The following is a 23,771-nucleotide window of genomic DNA, read 5'->3' as shown; positions in this document are numbered from 1 at the left end:
CAAGGGAGTCTTCTTGTCTTACGGCATAATGGGAACCAGATGGCTTAGGAATAAACTGAACCGCCAGCAGCCATGGAAATGGGCTTAGAGTTTATAACTCAAACTTTCCTTTTCCTCTTATTTTTTATTTCTTTTTGGTTTTCCTGGCAGCTGAAGATTAGGTACCGGGAGGGGCATGGTATAAGGCTAGTGTCCATGCCAAAGTAGAGGCAGCTTCCTGGCCATTTAATATCCTCAGTTCAGAAGCAATTTTAAAGCTCACATATTGAAATAATGCTTACAGTGGTTGACTGTGGATGAGCCCCACTTCCACTTCTATCACCTCTGAAATTGATACATTTTTTGGTTGGGATGATATCCCAGGGAGAGAAGGGAGAGTGAGCATGAAACTCATTGAACTTCACTTTTAAAAAAAAAAAGAAGAAGAAGAAGAAACAGCTTCATTTCCCCCTCTGTGCTCTGTTCACTGACATCCCTCAGCTCCACTGTTAGACTTGGTGTTGCCAATGGGAAGACACCTTCCTCACCCAGAGCATGGATTGATGTCTGTACCAAGATCACATCAGGATAATTTTTAAAAGCCATGCCCAGGAATGTTGGTATGTGGTTCTGTTTTAGAATTGTTATTGTCCCTATACAAGCCAAAACTATTTTTTAAAATTTTATTTATTTTATAGTAATTTTTAAAATTAAAATTAAAAATTTTTATTGGTCATTATAATTAGACATAATAGTGGGATTAGTTGTTACATATTCATGCATACATGCATACAATACAGCAATACAGTTTGGTCAGTTTTGTTCCCCAGTACCTCCTTTCCCCCCCTCTTGCTGGTCCCCTTCTCTACTTTACCAACCTCCTTTCTATTTTTATGAAAGAAACCCAAGCCCTGCATTTCTTTTCTTTTTTGGTAAGAATTGTTTTAGTTTGGCAAAGTTTTTGCAGAATTTTCAAGGTTTATTTTCCTATTCTGAGGCTTTCTTTCTAAATATGACCGGAAACCTAACATCTGTGTGCTTTCTGAAACTAGACAAAGCATTTCTATTTTCCAACTTCCTGGTCCCATCTTCTTCCTTTGCTCTCTCACAGGGCATCAAAGCTACACAATGGGGAGTGGTTCTTCTTAAAAAAAAAAAAAGTGAAATTCAGATAATACATTGTTTGGAGTATTTGCAGTGCTTTGATTTTTCTCTACAAAGCAAGGTAAAACAAATATGAGGAAAGAGGTCTGTCCTAATATTCTGGAAACTGTTAAACTTGCTAGGAATAGAGTTCTTAGGATCTGGGTCAGGATGAGGCTGGGTGTTATTGGTTAAGGACATAAACTATGAAGTCATAAAAATCTGGATTTTCATGTTGGCTTTACAAATAATTAGCTGTGTGACCTTGGGCATGTCACTCAATCTCTAAGCCCCAGTAGTGCTATGAGATGAGCATTGTTAGAAGAATAAAACAGGCTAAATAAATGAAAATATGTAAAGCAGTTGGCTTCGTGCAGGAAATGTGTTAATGTTCAATTAATAACACAATGACAGGATTTTTAGAAGTTCTGACAAGTTGCCTGCCTTCTGTGAGATCCAAGATAGACTATTTAAAGGCACTTATTTTGGTAGGGCTCAATTGTGTTAATCAAGAGTAGAAAAATAAAGATGAAAAAATACAAATAAAAGTAAATAAGAATACAACAAAATCTTGGCTAGTGAGCAACTTGAAAAGCATCTTGAGTCCTAGTGCTGCTCAGTCTTAGTCTTACCTGGAACTTGTTATAAACAAGTCCTTAGGTCCTTCTCCACTTTTCTGCCTACAGTCTCTGGGCTGGCCCCAGAAAGCTGTGTTTAAACAGCTCTCTGGATGATTCTTATGTTCACTAAAGTTTGAAAGGCACTGTCCTAAATGACATCAATGATATTCTAGAAAACATCTGAGTGTTTAGCTCTAAAATTCTACATCAGACACCACTGAGCCAGTGGTTAGCCAGACTTCCAAAATGATTTGTAAAATACATAAGAAGTAAATGCACAAAATCTTCTTGATGTTCAAAGCATGAGTCTTCAGTGGATCACATGTATAATTTCTTTACTAAGGTTGCCATGCTCTGATAAAGAACACAAAATTGTTATTTTGTTCAAAACACAATCAAATCCTTTACACTTTCCCTTGGTATTTGACAAAAGTGTGATTTAGGACCTAAAATGCTGTACTACTCCTACAATATCAATCTACCAAATTTGCTAGCAATGGAGGCTGATGAAAAAATGCCTGGGGTCTCTACTCGGGCATGAAGATATAGGGAGGAATTTTTGATGCTCCATCTCTGTTTACGGTGAGCATCAGGAGTACTTGGAACCACAGAGGTCTGTCTGGTCATGACTGGACCCAGGGGCAGAAGAGGCAGAACACCTGATGGAGCCACCTGATGGACAAAGTAGCTCCTTCGTAGACCCACATCCAATGTCCTCAAATCAGACCCTTAAAACTCAACTCATGGCCATCAAGTGACACTGAGAATGGATCAGGGGATGCCAAAACTCTTCCTGAACATCTGCATGGCAGGACAAGAGAAAGGAAACTCAAGAAGGCTTTGCTTTATGTTCCCACACTGAAAAGAGGGACCTGAGCTCATGTTTCATTTGCCCACATTAAGGTCCTGCTTTACAATAATAAAAATGCTTAGCACAACAGTGTGCTCAGTGGAGCTCAGCACCTCCCGATCTGCTGAGCTGAACTGAATGTGCAAATCCGTAGAATTACATAAGACATTTTAAGTTACATAAAATTTCCATCGTGTGCTTTTAAATCCTGGAGTGCAAGACCCTTCTGCACTTAGGGTATATTTATTACCTTAACAAATGTCAGGTGATTGTGTCCAGTGTTATCTATTATTTATGAATAACAAGAAGCTACAGGACAGGAAATGACATGCTTTAATATGTCCAAAAGGTCAGGCATAATGCAGTTTGCAGTCCTATAAATTTCGACACCATTTCCCCTCCTAATAAAGCATTGCCAATGACGGTCTAAACTGAACTTCCATTATTTTTACACAGCTCATAATCACTGCATCTGACTTCAGTAAGAGTAAACGTGGATGTTTGTTTGAAAAGAAAAGCATCCTTTAAAAAATATAAAATTTAAAAATAATTGGAGTGGGAGAATTTATATTACCACATGAAAAATGGATCACTTTACAAAGATAGTTCCCAAGCTGTGGACTTACAAGAACTTAAGAAATATTAAAGATGACAGACTTTCACATTTGCCTATAATTGACTCTAGCACTGATTAGGATCCCATCTACTGTGCCCCCAGTATATTTGAGTATATCCAACTACATTTCATTAGTTTACTTCAGGGCCTTTTGAGATTTAAATTGCTAAGATTTTTACATACGATGAGGTTCCTGTGGCTCCTTTCAGTCCCCTCAGTAGCCCATACATTTTTGCAAGGGTTTACGTATAGCCTGTATCTCTCTAGGACCAACAAGTGAACACAGGTTTTTCAGCCTTCTTTTCTGTAGGGCAGTGACATGCATTATGTATTTTGAGCAAGTCCTATAGAGTGTGAGGTCATTCTCATGAGTAATGTTAAGAAAAGAGAAATTACCCTCAGGAAATTACCTGGTTTCTACTACTTTGCCCTCTGTAGACTAGCTTGTCTATGAAACAATGAGGTTTGCAAAATCATATTTCTAACCTTAAAACAAACAAACGTCACGAAACCAGGTTATCATAAAGTTCGGAGACAAAGCTAATATTATTTTTTCTATTATTGCGCAGGATCCAAACTATAAATTGATTCTTCACAGTTTTATTGTTAGGACAAAACAGAATCTAGATGAACACAGTGCAGTTGAGTCAATTAAAGAGGAAGTCTGTAATGACTCCAGATGTTCCGTTAATAAGATCATGCCTAACCTAGTCCCTGTAGTCCTTGAAAGTTCCATTAAGCTGTCAGAAAACTCTGTCATTGTGTGTGTTTTTGTACAAAAGATGGGAGAGAATGGGAAAAAAAAAAAAGAAAGAAAACTGAAGGAAAAGGGTGGGGGTAAAGTTTCATGCCAAGAAAGATAGGGCTTCAAAGAGCAGCTGTAGGTTAAAGGTAAGAAGCACCCATAGAAGATGAATTTACATTTTTTTTAATACCCTAAGGTTTTAATTGCTATTAAAAGCAAAAGTTCAAGTCTCCATAATCATAATTTAAGATCTCCATTTTTTGAGAAAGTGGATAGTAGGTGGGGAAAAAAATGGTTTAGTGGTTATCTCTAGAAAATTCAAATATTGGTGTTCAGATTCAGGCAGGCAAGGAGATAAAACAGCTTTCTACATGGCTGACATTTAAGGTTTTTTTTTCCTTCTACCCTTTCCACAATAATCTCATCAAGACCTTAGATAAATTCAGCAAGTTGTCAAGAGGATACAAAATTAATTAAATCAAATCTACATCCATGCCTGTAGTAGTGAAAGAATGATTACAGCCTTCCTCTGGGGTTTCTGGGTTCTCACCCTCCTCCCTGGCACACACTCACACGGGGGGGGGGGGGGGTGCCACTTGGTCTATTTGAGGATTAGCACCTGACCTGTTTACCATGCTGTTTCCTTCAGTCCTTTAAAGAAAAGCCACAGACCACAAATAAACTCTTTTTCCTGGGAGGTGACAAAGAAATAATATAGTAAAAAATATGGGGTAGTACCCTGGATTACATTCTCATTTCTTTCTCTGCCTCCTCTAATTTCAAAATCTATCCTGAATAAAATGTCTGTCATAAGCCATGCACCCCAATGTTTTAACCAAAATGACAGAGAACGCCCTCATTTGGAATTTAGCTTGCCTTGGGGGACTGTACCTGGAAGAAAGTTCTTAGTTTGGCAAAAAAGCATCTACCAGGAAAATGTCAGGGATACATACGTAGTAACAGACACTGTAGATTCTAAATTGATGCAAAGTTCCCCTTCCCAAACTCATGGTGTATATGTAATCAATAACCTCATATAATTACATAATCAATTTACTATATATCATCTATCAATCTCTCTACTTTTGTCCTTTCCTTCCTCCTCCCCGCCCCCCTCGGGTCCCTCTTCCCACCACCTATCATCCTATCCCCCTCTGCCTGTAGCTAAAGCCAAAGCATGGCACTAAGATGACCATTTCAATCTCAGCCCCCACTCCAGCCCTCTGTGTACTTTATCACTATGGTCACCCCATACCACTTTCCCCTTTATCATCTCATGTTGTACTTTTACAGCTTTTTGTCTTGATCATGAAATTTATTTGCCATGGAATGTCCTCCCCTTCCCCTGCTCCTGAAATCCATCTTTCCTTCAGTGCTTGGTGTCCCACCCAACCCCATCAGTCACTCCCTTGACCCCCTCAGGACTCTGCTCTCCCTTCTCTCCTTCACTTTTCTCTCAGGAATCTTTCTGCCCCAGTTAGGAAGACCACCTGTGCACCTCCCTTGCTAGGCTGATTGCAAGCTACCTGAGGGCAGGCTTATGTTGAATTCAAAACAGTATCTTCTGTAATACTCAACATCATGTTTATGTCTAGTACGTGTTTGCTGAATGTCTGCTGAAAGAGTGAAGAAAAAAAGGAAAGGATTCTGTACAGCTTTCCTTGTGAATAGGGTTATCAAGATCACTACTATTTTCTGGTACTTTCTGAAAATGAGACCAAAAATGCATGTTGATGAAAACTTGAGGTTAAAGAAAATTAAAAAATCAATTGTTTTTAATGGTGCTCCTGTTCAGGAACAATTTTTTTTTTTTTCCTGAGCTTTCCTCACTTAAAAGTGTCATTTGAAAACTTGATTTCAGTGATAATCTTTTAAATTACTCTTTATCATAGTACAAACATATATGTAACTTTGAGTGATCATTTTCTGAAATTAAATGTGAATAATTTATTTTTTTACTCAAACTCTGATTTGGTTACTGTAGATTTCCAAGAGTTAAAGGGCCACTACCATCTAAAGACAATGTCTTCTATAGCTTCACTGAATAAATTACCTGCAACCTCTTTAATGGGATTAATAGAGCAAAAAAATATACAGGATGCTAGGTTAAAATTAAACTTCAGATATAAACAGTAATGTTTCAGAGAATAGTATGTCCTATGCAATATTTGGGATATGTTTACAGTAAAATTATTTAGTTTTATCTAAATATTTAAAAACAGTACTCAGATGCATCTGAAGTTCAAATTTAAGTGGGCACATTATATTTTGTGCAACAACCCTACTCTTCTATTTCCCCACAGTGTGTTTCTAATGATTCCCACAACATTTATTTATTTATTTATTTATTTTGGTACCAGGGATCTAACCCATGGGCGCTTAACTGTTGACACACATCCCCAGCCTTTTCTATATTTTGAGACAGGGTCTCCCTAATTTACTCAAGGCCTTGTTAACTTGCTGAGGCTGGCTTTGAACTCATGATCCTCCTGTCTCAGCCTCCCAAGATGCTGGGATTACAGCCATGAACATTCTTTATAGGCATTCAAACATTTAGTTGGTTAAAATTGTTTGAGTTATAAAGACAATATTGAATCTTTATAGGATCGGCATAGCACAATTTACAAATAAAAAAAACTAACACTAAATTTTAAGAATATCTAATGTTTCATTATCAACAACAGTAGCACCACTGTATACCAGATTTCTTATGAATTTTGCATGATATCTTTCCTGTTGTCCTCAAAACGAACAAATGAACTCTAATTCAAAAGGGTTCTTGGAACATCAACCATCTATTCCTCCTCTTAGTGTTCCTTGCCTCTGACCATGCATGTTTCTTTTCTCCCTGATTTAATTATTTTCCAATTGTTCAATGGAAGTAAGAGACCTTACCCTTTCAGAGGACTCCCCATAAGACTGAACTCTTTCTCTAAAGTCTCCTGAAGACTGTCTTGCTCTACCTTAAATCTAAAAGAATGGCTGCCATACTATGCCTCACTAGTAAAAGCTATGCAAATCAGTGTGAGCCTAGTGTTTTTTTTTTTTTGAAGTAAAGCTTGACCTATTTTTAAAAATAAAGTCAGAGTTGGCCAGCATTCCTGCAAAATTTTAAACATGAATCCTGCACCCAACATCCCTCATTTTCCTTGCCTTCTCTGCGTAGAGATATATTATTGCTATAATATTGGTACTGAAGGAAAAGACCAAAGGAGCTGAAAAATGGTTTCAGAAGGTCGTGTCCTTGCTCTGTCCTGCCAAGTTGCCTTTAGTTGTCCAGTATCTTTTTCTAAAGTCTGTCGTGTATGTTTCCTCTCTGTTCACAAAGACAGTAGTGGCCATAAAGCATTTTTTTTCTCTGCTTTTGTGTCTACTTGTGTTTTGTCTGTCTGGCAGTTTGATATTTCTTGGACAGGAACCATGTCTGTTTCTATGATAGCCCCAAACTTCTCATTGACATCGAAATTGCACTACAAAATGAGTGATAAATTTTGCTTGAGACGCTACAGAAAACATTTTTTGCTACAGCAATGTTACTGAAGAAATGGCAGGAAAAATTCAGTCCAAGTTTAGGTCAGAAAAAGAAGAACGCCTATTTTCCTTTCCATATTACTGTCATCAGGAATAAATTTCTCTGTACATAAAATCACTTACATATGATTTGACAGGAGCCAAGAAATTATCTTCTCATTGGGAGAACTGGGAACTTTAGAATCCCAATGCTGTAGATTTTAGGCATTGGAGGGTGTTACAATGCAAGAGTAATCAGACCCCAGTCTATTATTAACTATGTGCACTCATGAGCAGATCTCTGTTCATAAACAAAGATTGCTCCGAGTGTTTGGAATTCAGCATAGGTAAAGAGTGAATGGTAGAAAAGGGAAAGAAGGGCAAAGAGTAAGGTATGTCAAGTCAGGGGAAAACTATAGTACTAGAGTCCTTATGGATACCAGAAAAGTATCTGGGATGCAGAGATGCTGCAGGTAAGCTTCTGCAATTTAAGTAATTACTAGCTACAGTCTACACTAGGGTGCTCACTATGGGAATGGAGAAAAAAAATTTGCCAGATGCTTAACAAGCCTAGAGTGGCTAATTTCTTTTTAGCCTAAATCCATTTTTCTTTAAATTCCTACTTGACCAAACTTCCCATACCCAATCATAAAGCTCGGAGGGTTGAAAAGGAATCAGAAGAGCACAAGATGAAGTAATCTCAACACTCAGACTGATGCATGCATATGCTTGGCTTTGCAGTGCCCAACCAACAGAGGATTTGGGGTTATCCACTGTCAGAAGCAAAGTTCTTGATAGTAGTTCTTTGTGTGTGTGTTGCGGGTAGGATACAGGGGATTGAACCCAGGGGTACTTTACCACTGAGTTACATCCCCACCCCTTCTTAATTTTGAGATAAGGTCTTGCTACATTGTTGAGGCTAGCCTCAACTTGTGATCTGCTGCCTCAGCCTCCCAAATCTCTGGGATTATAGACATGTACCACTATGCTCAGCTGTTGCCTTTTTTTTTTTTTTTTGGTACTGGGGATTGAATCCAGAGGTATTCTACTACTAAGCTACATTCCTAGCCCTTTTTACTTTTTCTTTTGTGACAGGGTCTCACTAAATTGCCCAAACTGGGCTTGAACTTATGATCCTCCTGCCTCAGTCTCCTGATCTTGGTAGTAGTTTAATCTTTACAAGATCCTTTTAATTGCTTTAGGACAGAGATACCTAAACTTTACTCAGTGAATTGCTAATTGTACAAGGTTAACCATGCCAATGAGCCTCACATACCAAATTATTTACTTAAGATTTTATTTCCCTACTACCTCCTGCATTACTATGTACTTAGTATTTAAATTGTCTTTAAAATGTTTTTCAAATGGAAACTTTACAACACTGACATAAATGGAAACGTGTCATTTTTCATAGATAGAGGGTAACTATAAAAACAAAATTAACTGAAAGTGAAACAATGTTAATTCCAGCTGGATCCAGCTCTAAGATACAGTGGCAGTCTAAAGCCCATCCTCTCTTTGTCAAACAGGGGTGGTGGCAAGTTTAGGGAGTTGTTAATGATCAAGGACCAAACTGAGACTTATTCCTTGACCTAATCAAGCACACTGAAAGAGAACCACAAAAAGTATAAAGTTCTACCACATGATTCAGTATTCCTGAAGGTCATGCTGTCCCTGAGCCCCTAAATCATGAAGTCTGGAGCTGCATTTACCACTGAGGCAAGACAGTCACAGGCCACTGTACGTGAAAGGAGTAAGTAATTACCTATAGAGAGGATTGTTGATAAACTCTGTGATTCATACAATAACTAAGCGTGCTCATCATCCTTTACGGACTTTATGAATCTTACTGGAATATTATTTTCCCAACTACAAATTGCTTACACAAACAGCTTGCACATCGATTAAAACATAGTCAACATTTACATTTTGGTTTAAATTATTCATGTCACCTCAAACTCAAATTCTGTTTCTCCATGCTTTTCTTTATTTATAATGCCCGTATCTTTTACCCAAATATAATTATGTGATAATACTTCACTTTAAAGATTCCCTAAATTATATAAGCATACAATTCTGGCATTTTTCAGCAAATGAGAACTCCTTTTTCTATATTTACTATTTCATCTACTTTCTGAGAGCACACAAGAACACTATAAAACAAAATCAGAAATATGGGTTTCTCTTCCATTCAGGATTTGTGCTGTGTCCTAACGGCAGTAGCAGTAGTTGGTGTTTAGATTTTACATTTCTGCTACACAGCGGTCCTAGCAACTTTGTACCAGGCTAACTTCCTACCCAGTCTTGCAGTCTTCTTGGAAATCAGTTTTATGACATTGTTACTTTTGGTAAGAAACAAGAGGCACAGGAGTGGCTATTCACTCTCAGGATTGTTTAACCTAAAAAAAGAAGCTCTTATTTCTTTTGCTGTTAGGTGGGGAATAAGCCAGATCTAAAAATAAATGGGATTTTCTTTCTTATTTACATATAATTAGAGCCGCTATGTAACTACCCATTACCACCTCAATAGTTATTGGATGAATAAATAATATATATTTTTAGATGTGGCCAAACCAGGAAAGAAGTAGTCAGGGCTGCATCTAATTTATCAGCTTGGTGATTAAAGGGCTGGCTCTGGAGGCTCCAGACATCGAGGGACCCAGAGATAAAACAGAGCGGTCTACTGTGTTTTTTTACTAATGAATCCAGGGCTTGAAAGATATCAGGCAATTTTAAAGAAAAGCAGCAAGGACAAGAGACATTAGACAAGGCCAGTAGGGTAATGAAGGGCAAGGCCAGTTACTGAGAGAGAAAATTACTTCATTTTTCTATGATAATGCTTCTGTATGCTTTGCAGGTCTCCTCCTACACTTTGTTAGTGAGAACTATATATACATACAGCTTCCAAATGCTGATCCCAGTTTAGAAGGAAAGAGCCTTGGAATGTTCCACAGAGGGCAGGGGGCTTTGGGCCTATTACTGTGAAAGGGGGAGGCTAAGAACAATGGTAGCAGAAGGGGGTTAGACGGCAAGGTGCGAGCAGTGCTTGGACAGAATGAGAAGGACGCACGGGAATTAAATCAAGACGAAGGACACAGCAAGGAAAAGAAAGAAAAAGGCAAGCAAACATACTCTGGAAATGCAGAACTGTTTGGAGCACGAACTGGGGCAGACAAGAGGACCAGCCCAGGGGCATCAACAGATCTGCAGACGAGAGCTGTTGAACTCATTTTGCTCACTGGCTCTTTTTCAGTGGGCATTGGACACTTGCCTCTTCCTCAGCTCGCTGGTCAGCAGACACACTTTCTGCTTATCAGGGAAATGTAGGAATATTTTAGAAACAATTCCAGAGTATATTTAGCTTCCAAAGCTGGAGCACACAAATGTCACATTCCCATGAGACAATCGACCCAGTGAAAAGAGCACCCATCAAAAGGCCCTCAAGGAAACCCACGGAACTCCCGCATCCCAGGAGATGCTGTGCACACGGGTGTGACATCATTAAGGCACCAACGTCAGGGAATGAAAAGAAGCAAGGGAGTCACAGATTGGTTCAGGTTAAGGGACATCATAATGAGTCAGAAAAGGACCAAGACTTTTCCAACAGAGTAACGCCATCACCAAGTCATACCACATAGTGCTTGGCAAAACGAAAACAAAAGCTTGAAATAAATCATGAACGGTAAACAGAAAAAAATAATAATTCAGAGCAAAATGGAAATTAAAATCATAAAAAAAATCATGGTAAAAGGAACACTCAGCTATATCTTTTTCAAATTTCTGCTTAACGAACTCATTGGCATTACCCCATCAAACATATCATCAATTGTCAAAATCAAACTCAAGTTTGACAGGGCAAGGCAAGGAGTTAATAGCACAAGAACAGTGATCATGTTAAACACCCATGCAATCACCTCTGCCACCATTGCTTGACAATATGCAGCCTGCTTCCAGCTTTGTCAACATTCACAATAAGACCCAAGAGAATGAACAATGCCGAATTTTCAAACAATCTGTCAAAGTGTTAATTGGACTCTTTGAGAACCTCCATTCCTTTGGGGAGTTAACGATAGGAGAAAATCCATGCCACTCCTCTCAGTGAAGAGTAAATTACTGCAACCAACAGCTAGATATTTGGTTGACATAGTTAGGACTTTACTGGAAAGACTGTTTTTCTAAAAAAAAAAAAAAAAAAATCACAGTGGGCAAAAACAAAGTGATTTTTACTAAGCTGTCTCTTCTTGAACACAGCCAAGACCAATACATCTGAGGTCTGGAGCCACACATCACAAATAATGGCACATGCTGGGGCTTGTGGCCTGTCAGGCAGTTTCTCCTCCATTGGTTGCTTTCTTGGGATGTTAAGAACAGAGAGGCTGGTGAGACAAAACCTGCTTTTTCTTTCTTTTTTTTTTTTCCTTTAAATAGATTTGAGGCAGGGCATATTAAGAGTGAAAGTCTATAGAAGAATAATAAAATCAGTGAAAGGGACATGCTCAAGAGCAAGATAAAAGGGGTTGGGTTGATCTTTACATTTTGGCTCTGGAAATAGGACAGGAGGGTACAGAGCCCCCTCAGGAGAGGGAAAGCAGAAAGCATGATGAAACTTCAGCATGGGTCTGCTCAGGAAATATTCTATTGAAGTAAAGATGGAGATATGTGTGCAGAAAACTCTGGGAGAGGGCATGACAGAGACTGTCTTCAGGGGTCATGGGGGCTGCTCTGCCCTCGAAACTCACACCCAGTTTGCATGAAACTCTTGAAAACATATAGAAGTTAACAATTCTGAATGGGGGGAAACAGCTCAGCAACATAACTGGGCTTTTCAGCCTCTGATTTACAAGACTGTTTTTTGGACAAGTAAAGGCCTCTTTGGTTGCAGCTGCGACTGAAGTAGGATGTGTTACCAGAAGCAGCAAATGGCGAAAAAAGAGATGACATTTCCTGTCCGCAGTCGAGCAAAGAAAGCAAAGGAGAATTTAGGACAGTTCACAGTAGAGTCCCTTTCATTTAGCATGGCTTCCTTTCCATTTTAAATGCATAGCAATTCTGCTTGATTAAATGACATATTTTTGTTTCAGCTGTTGTCCTCTGAGGGCAATTACAGTAGTCTGAGGACCACAGCCCTATTCAAATTCAGCACCATGTGAGAGGGAGAGATGCTACCAGCCAGAAAAGACTTTGTCTGGCTATTTCTCAATTCACTGATTAATGGGCTTTTACTTGGATTACATTTACTTGCCAAAGTCCGCACGGCATTCCATCACATTATGGTGGGAAGAGAGAGGGTCCAAAAAAAAAAAAAAAAATCACAGCATGTGACTGAGAGGAGTGGAGAGGGATCTCAGGAGCCAGCATCTGATTTGAGCCAGGCCACACCTCTTCTGGGTGGAAGAAGCTCAGAGAAGTGTTATTTGTTTTGTGTGGTTTCTCTTTGGTCCAGAAATAATTTAGGATCAAGCCTCATATGAGGGTTGGACTGTCAGTCTTAATTTTGAGAAGTTTTCGGTAGTGGTACATTGGAGGTTCCTAAATGCTGTTTAGACTCAGCTGGAAGCAGTTACATAGTCCTCCCCGCTTTCCCCCCAACTCTCCCCACCAGGGAGGAGGCATTTCCAAGGCCTTACCCTTCTTGTCTTGGTGATTATGGGAAGACACTGCCCCGAAAGGATCTGTGCTGTCAGGTGAATCGAACAGGTCCTTCCAGTCCGGAATTCCTCCCCTAGACTCATACCCCTCTTGAGCCGCTGCATCTGATGTGGTGGTGCTGGGCAAGAGGGAACTGGCGTGCCCTGTTTTCATCACAAATACAGTTAGGGAAAACATCACCAGAGAGACCCACATTCCCCTTGCTCAGAGGCCAGGAGTGGGCTGAGAGACTGAGGGGAGAGGGCCCTAGAAATGGCAAGGATTACTGGAGGTAATGGTGGGGGTGAGCCCCAGGAACCACTTAGTGTCTCCTCGTACACCATGGGGATAAGGACACCTCCCAGTGTTGGGAGGATAAAGTGACATGATGGACAAAGTATCTAGCACAGTGTCTGATACTAGAGGCTGAAGAAATGTTAGTGGCCCTTCTCTGGTCATCCCCAGGGCAGCATTAAAGACAGAAAGTGTCCACCCTGGGACACTATGATGGGCGAGACAGGTTTATGGTGGTAGTGGATGTGTCTTTCCTATTGCAGGTAGCTCAACTGTCCTGAGCCCTTCCCGTGCCGTCTGCATGGCATGTCTTGTCTTTAGCATGGGCTCAACTTCATGGGCCCTCCCTGTTCTGGAAGGAGTTCCTGCTTTCCAAAGGGATCTGCCTCCACCTCTTTTTCACTGGAAAGGAGGCCTCAATTGTTATGTGTTATGGCTGTGCCTTGTGTGTTTAATTCCAATCAAGTTGGTTTCATAGTTTCATGACTTATATTTATGAGATGTTGTTTTTGAGGTCTCATTGAAATTATTCAAACCAGAAAAAAAGAGAGATTTTGAGATTTAAAGTAGCCTCCCATAGGCTAATGCCAGGGGAATGGCTAGGCTGGTTGTTTCGGAAGATATAGCGGACATTTCCTGTGAACACAGCTGTAGGCTCTCGCTCCATCACTTGCACAAGATTGAATGCAGATTCTATCAGGTGCTTTGATCTAAGCTGTCACAATGATTTAAAGAAGCCCTACTACCTATTCTGTCTGGTGAAATGAAACATAACCACCCTGTGAATTTCTACTGGAGTCTTTGGCTTATTAAACCATTTTACCTATAGCAGTCTTTTGGAACAGTTTTTAAAAAGACATCAGGACAACTGTGCATGTGTAATCGGTGCCTTTGATAGAAAGTAGGGCAGATTCATAATAACTCCCAAACCCCTAGCCTTGGATGTGATCACTGTATGCCTGATAAATAAATACTGAAAGAGAGATAATAATGATAAATGCATTGCATTCTATTTTCCCCCCACAATTATTATTGAATGTTGGAATCTGGGGAGACTATAATATTGCAAATTACAGAAAACATTTAAAAATTGTTTTTTTTAAATTTTTTATTTTAGGATTTTGCTTGGTGGATAAAGCAAGCCAAGTGGCACATCTAAGCTATGATGATTTCTCTGGAAACACCACACTTAAATACTGCCATAAAGCTTTGGTAATGTTTAAGAAGTCACTTTCTATGCAGAACTTGTGTGGCTCCCACACAGCTTCAAACATCCGCTTTGTTGAAATAGTCTGCTTCATATCCCACTGCTAAAAATATGTGCATTTAAGACTCAAGGAATGCTTGCTTCTAGACTTTTTGTTTTTATGTTTCTGAGTTTCACATCTCATCTCCTAAAACTGATAAGAGAACAGGGGCAGGAAAATCAGCCTGAGAAAGGGAAACATGGAATTTCCTATATTTCCTCTTTGCTTACATCGAGGTCTAAAACATAACCTCTATTTTCCACTCCTGAATTCAAGACTGTTTTAGTAAAATATATGGCCAGCCTAAGAGAGAATTTAGCACTCAGTATAAGCAAACAATTAGAAATAGTTTTGTAGAGAGATAGGAAAAAGGAGGAAGGAAAAATCTTTCCCTCCAAGTAGCAAGAATTTCTTTTACCTGAATTGATATGCATTTTGAACACTTTCAATTTAAGTGTGTTCAAGGGGCAATTTTATGGTAATGCCATAAGTATGGTTTAGGGAGAACATTTCTTAATATGGTAATCTAGGGGAAATATATGCCTAAGGGACACATTCTCTGTAGAAAGATTTCCTGGACCATATGCTGCAAATACATGGAAAACTCATTGGTAATGGAAAGCTATGGCTATGAGAGGAAATTAATGCGGACCAGATGGTAGTTAGGTAGGAAAATGTTTTACACAAATGTGAGAAATCAGCCTCTTCTTCCTATCACTAAAGCGTTAGTCTAATACCCACCACATCTCAATTTTCTATATGTAAATCTAGAGAAACAATGTATCTGATTTATTCAAAAGAAAAAAAAACAGAACTGCATGAGGTCTATAATCTTTTAAACTTTTGCTTGAGGATAAGGAACACGTGCTAGTGGTGAATTAAACAATCAGGGAAAGCAATACCTGATTCTCAAAAATTTTAGAATCACCACATTAAAATTTTAGGCAGCAGTCCTCAGTTTGAATCAAGATATGTGCTATTATATCCTCAAGCTAAAAAAAAAAAGTTATAAGGAAATCACTCATATTCCTTCTTATAATTTGATTTTAGAGGCTATATTATTCTTATGCATTGCCTAAGAGACTTTGTAACCAAAATAGTGCTACGAAAATAGGCAATCATTTGTGGCTATGGTGTTATATGTCAATAGATTTACAACCTACAATTTTGTCTTGTCAGTCCAATAAGAAAGATTACATTTTAATCAACAGAACTTACGCTACATGACTTCAAAAACACAAAGAAATAGATATATTTAAAAAGTTAAGTTTAGCACATCACATTGTTTCTCTGTATCTACAAGTCATTGTGATTCTAGAGGTTAGAGACCTTTTGAACTACTCTAACCTATTAACAATGACTGTAGTCAAATAGACATAAAAGAAGAGACACTAAATCAATAAAGAGGAAGAGAAAAGGAAAAAAATCAGGACCCAATTCACTAAAAGGGGTACTTGTATTTGTAACTGGTTTGCATACAATTTTTGCCAATAGAAAGTTTGCATGGTTTATTGAAATGATCCTTTTTCCTGAGATGGGCAGTTGTGGTTTAGGGTTTGCTGTATGGGTCTGCACTTAGCCACAGAAAGCAGGACTTGCAAAGAGCACAGCTAGAAACAGCTTGGGTGCACTTTAGACTTTGGGATTGACTCTCTTGTCTATATTTGTGCTCATAAAAATAGCAACCTGATCTTTCCTCTGATGCTACAAATATATCATCTAGCCCACTGCCTCACACATACCAAATATTTGCTGGATGAGTTAATTAAATCTCTTCTGGGTTTACTAACTTCAAAATAGGTATCTCTTATAATAGCTTATATGTTTCAAAAGTCTCCTGTATTTTTGTACATCCTGTCTAGACCATCATTCATTTTAATGGTCAATTAATCACCTAACGCCTTCACACTGAATATATTCAGCCTGAAATGGGCAGAATCATTAGCTGATAGGAAAATTCTGAAACTTTAGTTTCATTACAGAAACCATAGATCAAGAGATAAGGATGAATGGACATTGTCCTTTAAAGTGTTAATATGGAAGAATTAAAAGGTACCTTTCCTTTGAAAAGGAAATAAGAGAGAAAGACATAGCTTGAAGAGTGATTTTTGTTCATGAAGAGCATTTTATGGTTTAATTATTCTATCTATATAAGAAATTGCCTGGGAGTTAAATTTGGTCTTAGGATAACTGATGAATGTTAGGGAGGTTGCTGGTTCAGTTAGTTTGAAGGTCTGAATTTCTCAATATCTGATAAAGATAATTCAATTATCAGAAATGATTGTAAAGTATGATATTGGAAAAGAGCAGATGCTAAGTTGATTTTCTTTTTGAAGGCTTAAGGCTAAGCTAGATGACATGTGCTTCCTGAGTGATTTTCTTTGAGTCTATAGTGTTCAATATTCTGGTTTGAATTGTAGATGAGAGAATGTTAAAGGTGGATGAATTTTGTGGGCTCACCTACTCCATCCTGCCTCACTTCACAGCGGGCTGGTTAGGAGAAACCAGGCACGGTTTTCCATATTGTACAGCTCCAATTCATAAGATGATCTTTAAGACTTCAAAGAGGCTTTTTATTTATGCTAATCAGACCCAGGGAGTGAACATTTACATGGAGCTATTGAACATATTTGTAGCCATCTTCAACCATTTCTTTGAATCCCACATCCTCATTGCTTTCCTTTCTTACCTCTGTTTTTCTTTCTTTGCCTTAACTGTCCCAGTCTCTTTTATTACCTACCCCTTTATTTAAAATACTCTATTGTCACTATTCCTTTGTTGCATATCTTAAGCATACAAAGCATAAATAGCTGAACTCTTGTCACCATTAAAATGCAAAAGCATAAAGTTGCCATTGCACAGATGTTTTTCATTTGATATTTTTAAAAAACACATGGATTGTTTACTTAATAAATATTTGGTAGTACATTTGAGAAATCTAAATGGAATGGTTTCATCTCAACTTTTTGCACCAAGAGTTCAGAATATTCTGTTTATGAACTTTGTAGCTGTGTTTAATATAATGCTCGTGTATTTCAGTCTGAGAACAATGGGATAAATCCTGTTTGCATATCATTTCCACTGCGTCACTCTTCCTTGTATATTCTCCGAAGAAAGAAGATATGTTTAAATATGCATACTTTTTGTGAGCTTAAATTTTGATGACCAATTTCATGCTACATTGGAAAGTTTTGCCTAATAAGAACATGGTGTCTATACCTGGTATAGATTTTCCCCTGTGGAAGGTATAGTTCTGAGAGCCAGCATTTTGCAGGATGGTATTCTCTATCAGCTGAGGAACTATATAGTCTATTTTAGTTATAAGCAATATTCTTTTATCTTGGATATACTTATCCAAATCTTTTCCCTCAAGAACTCATTAAATATATTCACCAAATTCCCAAAGGTTGGCATATTTCATGTTATATGGATTAAAAATTTAGGACTCAGTCTCCCACATCAACTGTCTCATATAAGCAGAGTGGTTTTTGAAGCACAGTGAAATCTATAAATAATTTTTAGTGAATTGGGGCTCTGAAGTAACAAAGAATCTGGTCCATGATGTTTAGGAATGAAACTATAAACTACCACAGTATAAGTGACTTAAAGAATAAAAAAAAAATATGTATATATATATATATATATATATATATATATATCAATAAACTGACCATACACTGTGTTGTAAGACATTTCATGATCTGGTAGAAGAGTTGAAATGTCTATAAAAAATAATGAGGATAAAAAATTAATTAAAAAGAAACCTAAGGTTTGAAAATGCTCAAGAGGATTAGTGAAATAGGATTTCTCAGATAGATTTCCACTGATATTAAATTATGACAGTAATATCTTCCTTACCATTCAGTGCCACGAAGGAATCTGAAAGACAAAAGGGAGGAGGAGGTTACTTGATGTTTCACACTCTGCTTAGTGTGACTTACATAATAAGTGGGAATGAGCTAATCAGAACTATGCCAACACACAAGCCCCGATACTGAGTAAGTGCTCTTAATTCCTGCTTAGAACCTAAGGTGCTTTATACTAGGTCTGATTTCACACATCCGTATCTCTTCCATCAAGTGAGTTTCCTCAAAGTCACTGCCAGGAGGCAGGGAAAATCCAAGAGTCCAGCAGAGGAAATGGTCACTGTGATCACAAGTGATTCTGAGAATTCAAGTCCTACTTAATGTCGTTTTGGTAATGACATGCATGTGAATAAAATAAGAGGCACCTGCACCACATGCTTAAAGAAAGAACTTTTCTTTATATTTTCTCTTCTCATTCTCATGACCATGCTAGAAAGAAGAGTCCAGTATCACAATGTTCTGAACTCAGCAGGGGTTTCAGTTTGGAAATTAAAACAACAACCAAAAAATCAAACCCACACGCTTTTAAAGCAACATATGTATGTGTGTGTGTGCTGTGTTTCTGGGTCAGGTCACTGGTTTGCTCAGCGTGTTACGCAGCCTCTGACACTGGCTCCTTATGATCTCCTCATTTCCTCTTAAGGTCCTTTTAAACAGTCATCATGCACCAATTGCCTAACTCCTCTCTGAACACCTATATATGAATAGGTATGTCTAATACAAGTAGTTCCTGTTCTAGTTGCACAGGGAGAAGAGAAGCCCTTGGGAAAGACAGGCAGGTGGAGGTGCAGCTCACTTCTTGCCCTGAGTGAGCCCCCCAAGGTGCTCAGGAAGGGAGTTCAAGGTCAGGGATGCACTAGAAAGAACAAATGCAGGCGTAGGGGTCTTGACTGTTGAAATGACCCTGGGAATAAAAAGCAAAGGGTCTCCCCTATGCTGTATACAGAGGTTTCCTTAGCTTCCTCTGCCTGAGAACACAGATATGGGTGTGAGACTATTGATATAGTGGACACTTTCTAGAGGCACAGCAATCTTTACATTCTTAATGTATTTTCTGATTTAATCCAAAACTACACTGCTATTTTTCTACAGATGCTTATATCACCAGTTCATAAAAATATGAAAATGGTTTACTAAAGTGAGTTAATTAAACCTGTTTCCAAACCTGTTTTCCCCCAAACCCAAACCTGTTTCCCCCAAAACTTAAGCTATAAGGCACCAAGACAATTAAGGTGCAGTGATCAAACCTCATATTGTCTCATTACTACACACTAAGGTACATGTGCATGTGACAGACATTTTGGTGATGACACTATCTCCTATGCTAATTTTAATTTGTAAATTGTGCATATGAAGACACATAAGGATTTTTTTTTGCACTATCCTTGTAAACAAAAAATTATATAGGGCAAAGAATTTGTGATTAGTCCTGTTTATTTGATTATATCTGATCTGTAGAAAAGCATAAGGTAGAAAGTTGGGCGACAGGTTAGTCTGAAATTTCCATACTCATGGCTATACGACTTAGAATAATTTCCAAGATTTTCATTATAGAATTAAGTATCAGAAGTAATACAGTTTCATTCCCTTTGGAGATAATTTTTGGTGCCATTGTGAATGCAAGTTGTTGTAAAATTCAGCATATGTAACATTTAAAAAAATTGTAAACTAAACATTTTTCTAAGAGCTTGGCATTATTCCTTAAATTAGTATTAATAAAACATTTTCAGGAGACTATTGATATTAGTCAGGTCATAAAACAACACAGGACAGTACTATTATTACTGTAATTTATATGTAATTCTGTCTAGTTGTCATAGATAAATAAAATGCTACCATTTAATAACAGAGGACTCTGAGATTGGCACAGTAAGCTAATTCCTATAAAAATGATATTTTGAATCACTTTGTGCTTATGAGTTATTTCTGAAAGTTTTTTCTACCACAAATGGTAATATACATAAATCTATTTTTAAAAAATAATTACTTTCATTAGTCAATATGTTCAAAAAAGGATATAACAGTCTCAATTAAAAAGTTAGAGCACGATGATCAATCTTATTATTATTTGGCTAAAAGTTACAGTATAATAGCACATTTTTAAAGAAAACAACAAAACTGTCATTTTGTAATGGAAATGCTGACATAACTTACTGCTTTGCTATAATTAATATCTTCTACAGTGAATTTTTTCCACAAAATGGGTGCCAACATTTATTTTTTCAATTTATTTTTAATTTTTTTTAGTTGTACATGGACAAAATACCTTTGTTTTATTTATTTACTTTTATGTGGTGCTGAGGATCGAACCCAGGGCCTCACATGTGCTAGGCGAGCACTCTACCGCTGAGCCACAACCCCAGCCCCAGGTGCCAGCATTTATAGCAACAATATTGACCACACTGGATTTTATACACCTCACTTTCTTTACTTGATATTTAGAAGACAATTTCTGTTTATGCATCGGCATCAGCTGCATTCAGTCCATGTGTGGGATAATGTTTCTAGGCCATGTGATAAAAGCATCTTCACTCAAAGACAAACATGGATAAAAAGCTTTACTTACTGTGACAGTCTCCCAGGCCATCTGTATTGCCACGCTCTATGTCCTGCTCAAAAGTCAGTCTTTAAAAAAAGGAAGACAAAGAAAGACAGAAACAAACACAATAAATAAGTTGAGCCACGATTCAGGAATGAGTGTTAAGTTTCATGAAAGAAAGTAACACAGTTTGATAAATCGAGTGGCAGGTGCAAAAAAGAAATAGATAACAGCTTGAAAATTTATCTCTGAAGTTTATAGAAATGAGTCGTATGTGAATCTCCAAAGAGAATCCATGGTTTAAGCAGTTAATTCAGATCTTATTCAGGGAGTTAATTAGTTTGTAAAATTATTTACATTCTTTTTTTAGTTCCCTGAGCATTTCTTAAACATTTAAAAAGTTTAGATGTTTAAAAAAAACACTCTTTATATAAGCAATGCAGAAGACTATAAATTAAAAAGGAGTCTTTTCTTCCCTAGTTTCTCTTTCACTATTATTCTTGCCTTCCGAAACCTTTTTCTATTTCTTTGCCTAGCAGAAACTTGTATATTGAAGTGTTCAAAGGTACAAATGGCCGGTGGATATGTGGGGCCTGAGTGGAGACAGAACCTGCTGGTGCATTGTGCTAGGACCATTTAGGATTTCTGCTCACTGCCAGCCCTGTGCTAGTCCTCAGGAATCTACACCCATGCATGCTCCACTTTCTTATAAGTCCATTAAGGCCACCAATGGGTTATACAAGCTATATGACATTAACAAAATCAATTTTAATAATACCTAATATTTTGATTTTTAAAATAAAACACACTAGTATCAGCCAAAGGAATCTGCCCTTTTTTGGACAAGGCTTATTCTCATAATACACTTGAAATTTCTATATTGTGAATGCCTTCAGAGTTTATCTGTAAGCCATATAAACTGTTTTGAATGTCACACCTTGATCTAATAATCCATCATGTTTAGTTTCTAATGTCTTTTGCTGCATTAAAAATCAAATTCATCTTCAAAGGATAAAGATTTCTAGTGGTAATGAAAGCCAGTATTCATCAGGCCCTGAAGCCGACTCTCCAAGCAGAGTTCCACATGTTTTGAGCAATGTCAGTCATTGAAATATGTATGCAGGCCTTAAAGGAACTATTTTGGAGTTCTGGTGTTGATTAAAAATAGTTCATAATATACCTTTATATCTCTGTTCACACGTTGAATACACAAGAAAAGGTAAGTCATTTCTTAGCTTCCCTCCCCAGGTTTTATGATCTTTCTCCTCTACCTGTAAGATCCCACGAAAAGACACAAATTTCTCACTCTATAATATGACAACATTGCTACTAGCAAAGCTGTGCTAATAATATATAGTGAGTCAACTCCTTGCTTAAATCAAGTTTCTAGGTCAGATTTGACAGTTATCATTATATGTGTTTATGGGAATACTTGTCCTCAAATTATGCAGGTGGTGATCATCAGCTATGCCCTTCTATTAATTTGTCTAGCTATTCTAAAATAGGAAAGGAGGCTCAGAGTTATGTGAAAATGGTTGTTTGCCCTTTGGATCTGGGGAGGCTCAAGGGATAGCTTTGTTGAAGGAAAGCCCTGTACTGCCATATGGCACCTTACTTGAGTTGCTGTAACCTGTCAAAGATGAATTGAATATTTTTCCAACTATTACTTTGGATTTCACATCTACTGAGGTCAAAGCATAAAAAGAAAGGTCTTAGCCAATACCATTTAAGTATTTAAAGCTAGGGTAACAATTTTAAACACTAAAATCACAGGCGTGGTAGACTGTCCTAGCTGACTAACTGGAGAATTGCCAAGAATTGATTGACTGCCTAACGAGTAATAGGGTCAACTGTTCTTTGGCAGAGGAGGAAGCTTTATTGGATGTATACGCCATGCTTGCAGCATAAATGTGTGGCTTAACAAATGCTCTGCAATTTCTTCTCAGCCCTGTACAGTCAATTATAAGAGTCGTTTTTGCGATGGCTGGACAAACCCCTCACTAATCTAATTGGTATCCTGTTGCTCCTTTTCTCTGCTGTTCTTGCACTGTGATGATCAAGGCAGGCACCTTCTTGTCCCTCTCTCCAGGGAATACGTTGAAGCCCACTGTGTTTCCTTTCTGTGTGTTTTTAATCATGTGAGGGTGATTATTCACTTGGAAATCTGCCACATATGATGTCGTAGGAAGTCTATGAAATGGGAAAGGAAAGATAACACCGACAGTCCTGTGGCTGAGGTGTGTGCACAGAAGGCTGAGTGCTGGTGTTGTGAGTGAGTGCAGCTAATCCCACATCTAGAATGTGTCACAGCCAAAGGCCACTCTGACCTCTCCCATACCTCAGGCTCCTTACCTGCTGTTGGGTGACAGATGAACACAGGAACCTGCTTCCTTTACCCACCCACAATATGGGTCTCTGGAGGCGATACAGGTTCTGTGGGAAGAAGATGATCGTCAGCTACCTAGGACTCCTTTCTAAGCATAGCAGAATTTTCTAATTGTCAATGTAGCAAAATACATACTTTTTACACTTCCCGTGTCGTTCACAGCGGCCAAGAGGAACCTTGATCACACAGGTGGAGAATGCAACGTACAGAGAGCTACTGGCTCTATCCAGCTGCATGCCCATAATCCTTTTGTCTTCTACTCCATCATAACTGCATCTAGATTTATGGGGCATAATAATATCATTCATAGGTTCTTTGGATCAGTTTTCTCTTTGCTGCCACCACCCT

General features: G+C 38.1%; 1 protein-coding gene across 3 annotated transcripts in view; it reads right to left on the bottom strand.

Moving 5' to 3' along the window:
* The window catches only part of Sema6a (semaphorin 6A), a 124,486-nt gene that overhangs the window by 9,798 nt on the left and 90,917 nt on the right, over positions 1-23,771 (bottom strand). The window contains exons 14-19 of one of the 3 annotated variants that reach the window (XM_026402208.2): positions 23,559-23,699; positions 23,390-23,470; positions 21,065-21,123; positions 18,491-18,511; positions 18,304-18,354; positions 13,091-13,255 (exon numbers count right to left, since the gene is read on the bottom strand). In XM_026402208.2, the coding sequence (XP_026257993.2) occupies positions 13,091-13,255; positions 18,304-18,354; positions 18,491-18,511; positions 21,065-21,123; positions 23,390-23,470; positions 23,559-23,699 (518 nt within the window). The remainder of the gene's footprint in view (positions 1-13,090; positions 13,256-18,303; positions 18,355-18,490; positions 18,512-21,064; positions 21,124-23,389; positions 23,471-23,558; positions 23,700-23,771) is intronic. The other 2 variants (XM_026402210.2, XM_077801262.1) reach the window with 2 other exon arrangements.

Source organism: Urocitellus parryii, chromosome 1 (assembly GCF_045843805.1).
Source record: "Urocitellus parryii isolate mUroPar1 chromosome 1, mUroPar1.hap1, whole genome shotgun sequence".
NCBI classification, from domain to species: Eukaryota; Metazoa; Chordata; class Mammalia; order Rodentia; family Sciuridae; genus Urocitellus; species Urocitellus parryii.
Note: the sequence above shows the minus strand (reverse complement) of the source record. Positions and strands in the feature narration are given on the sequence as shown.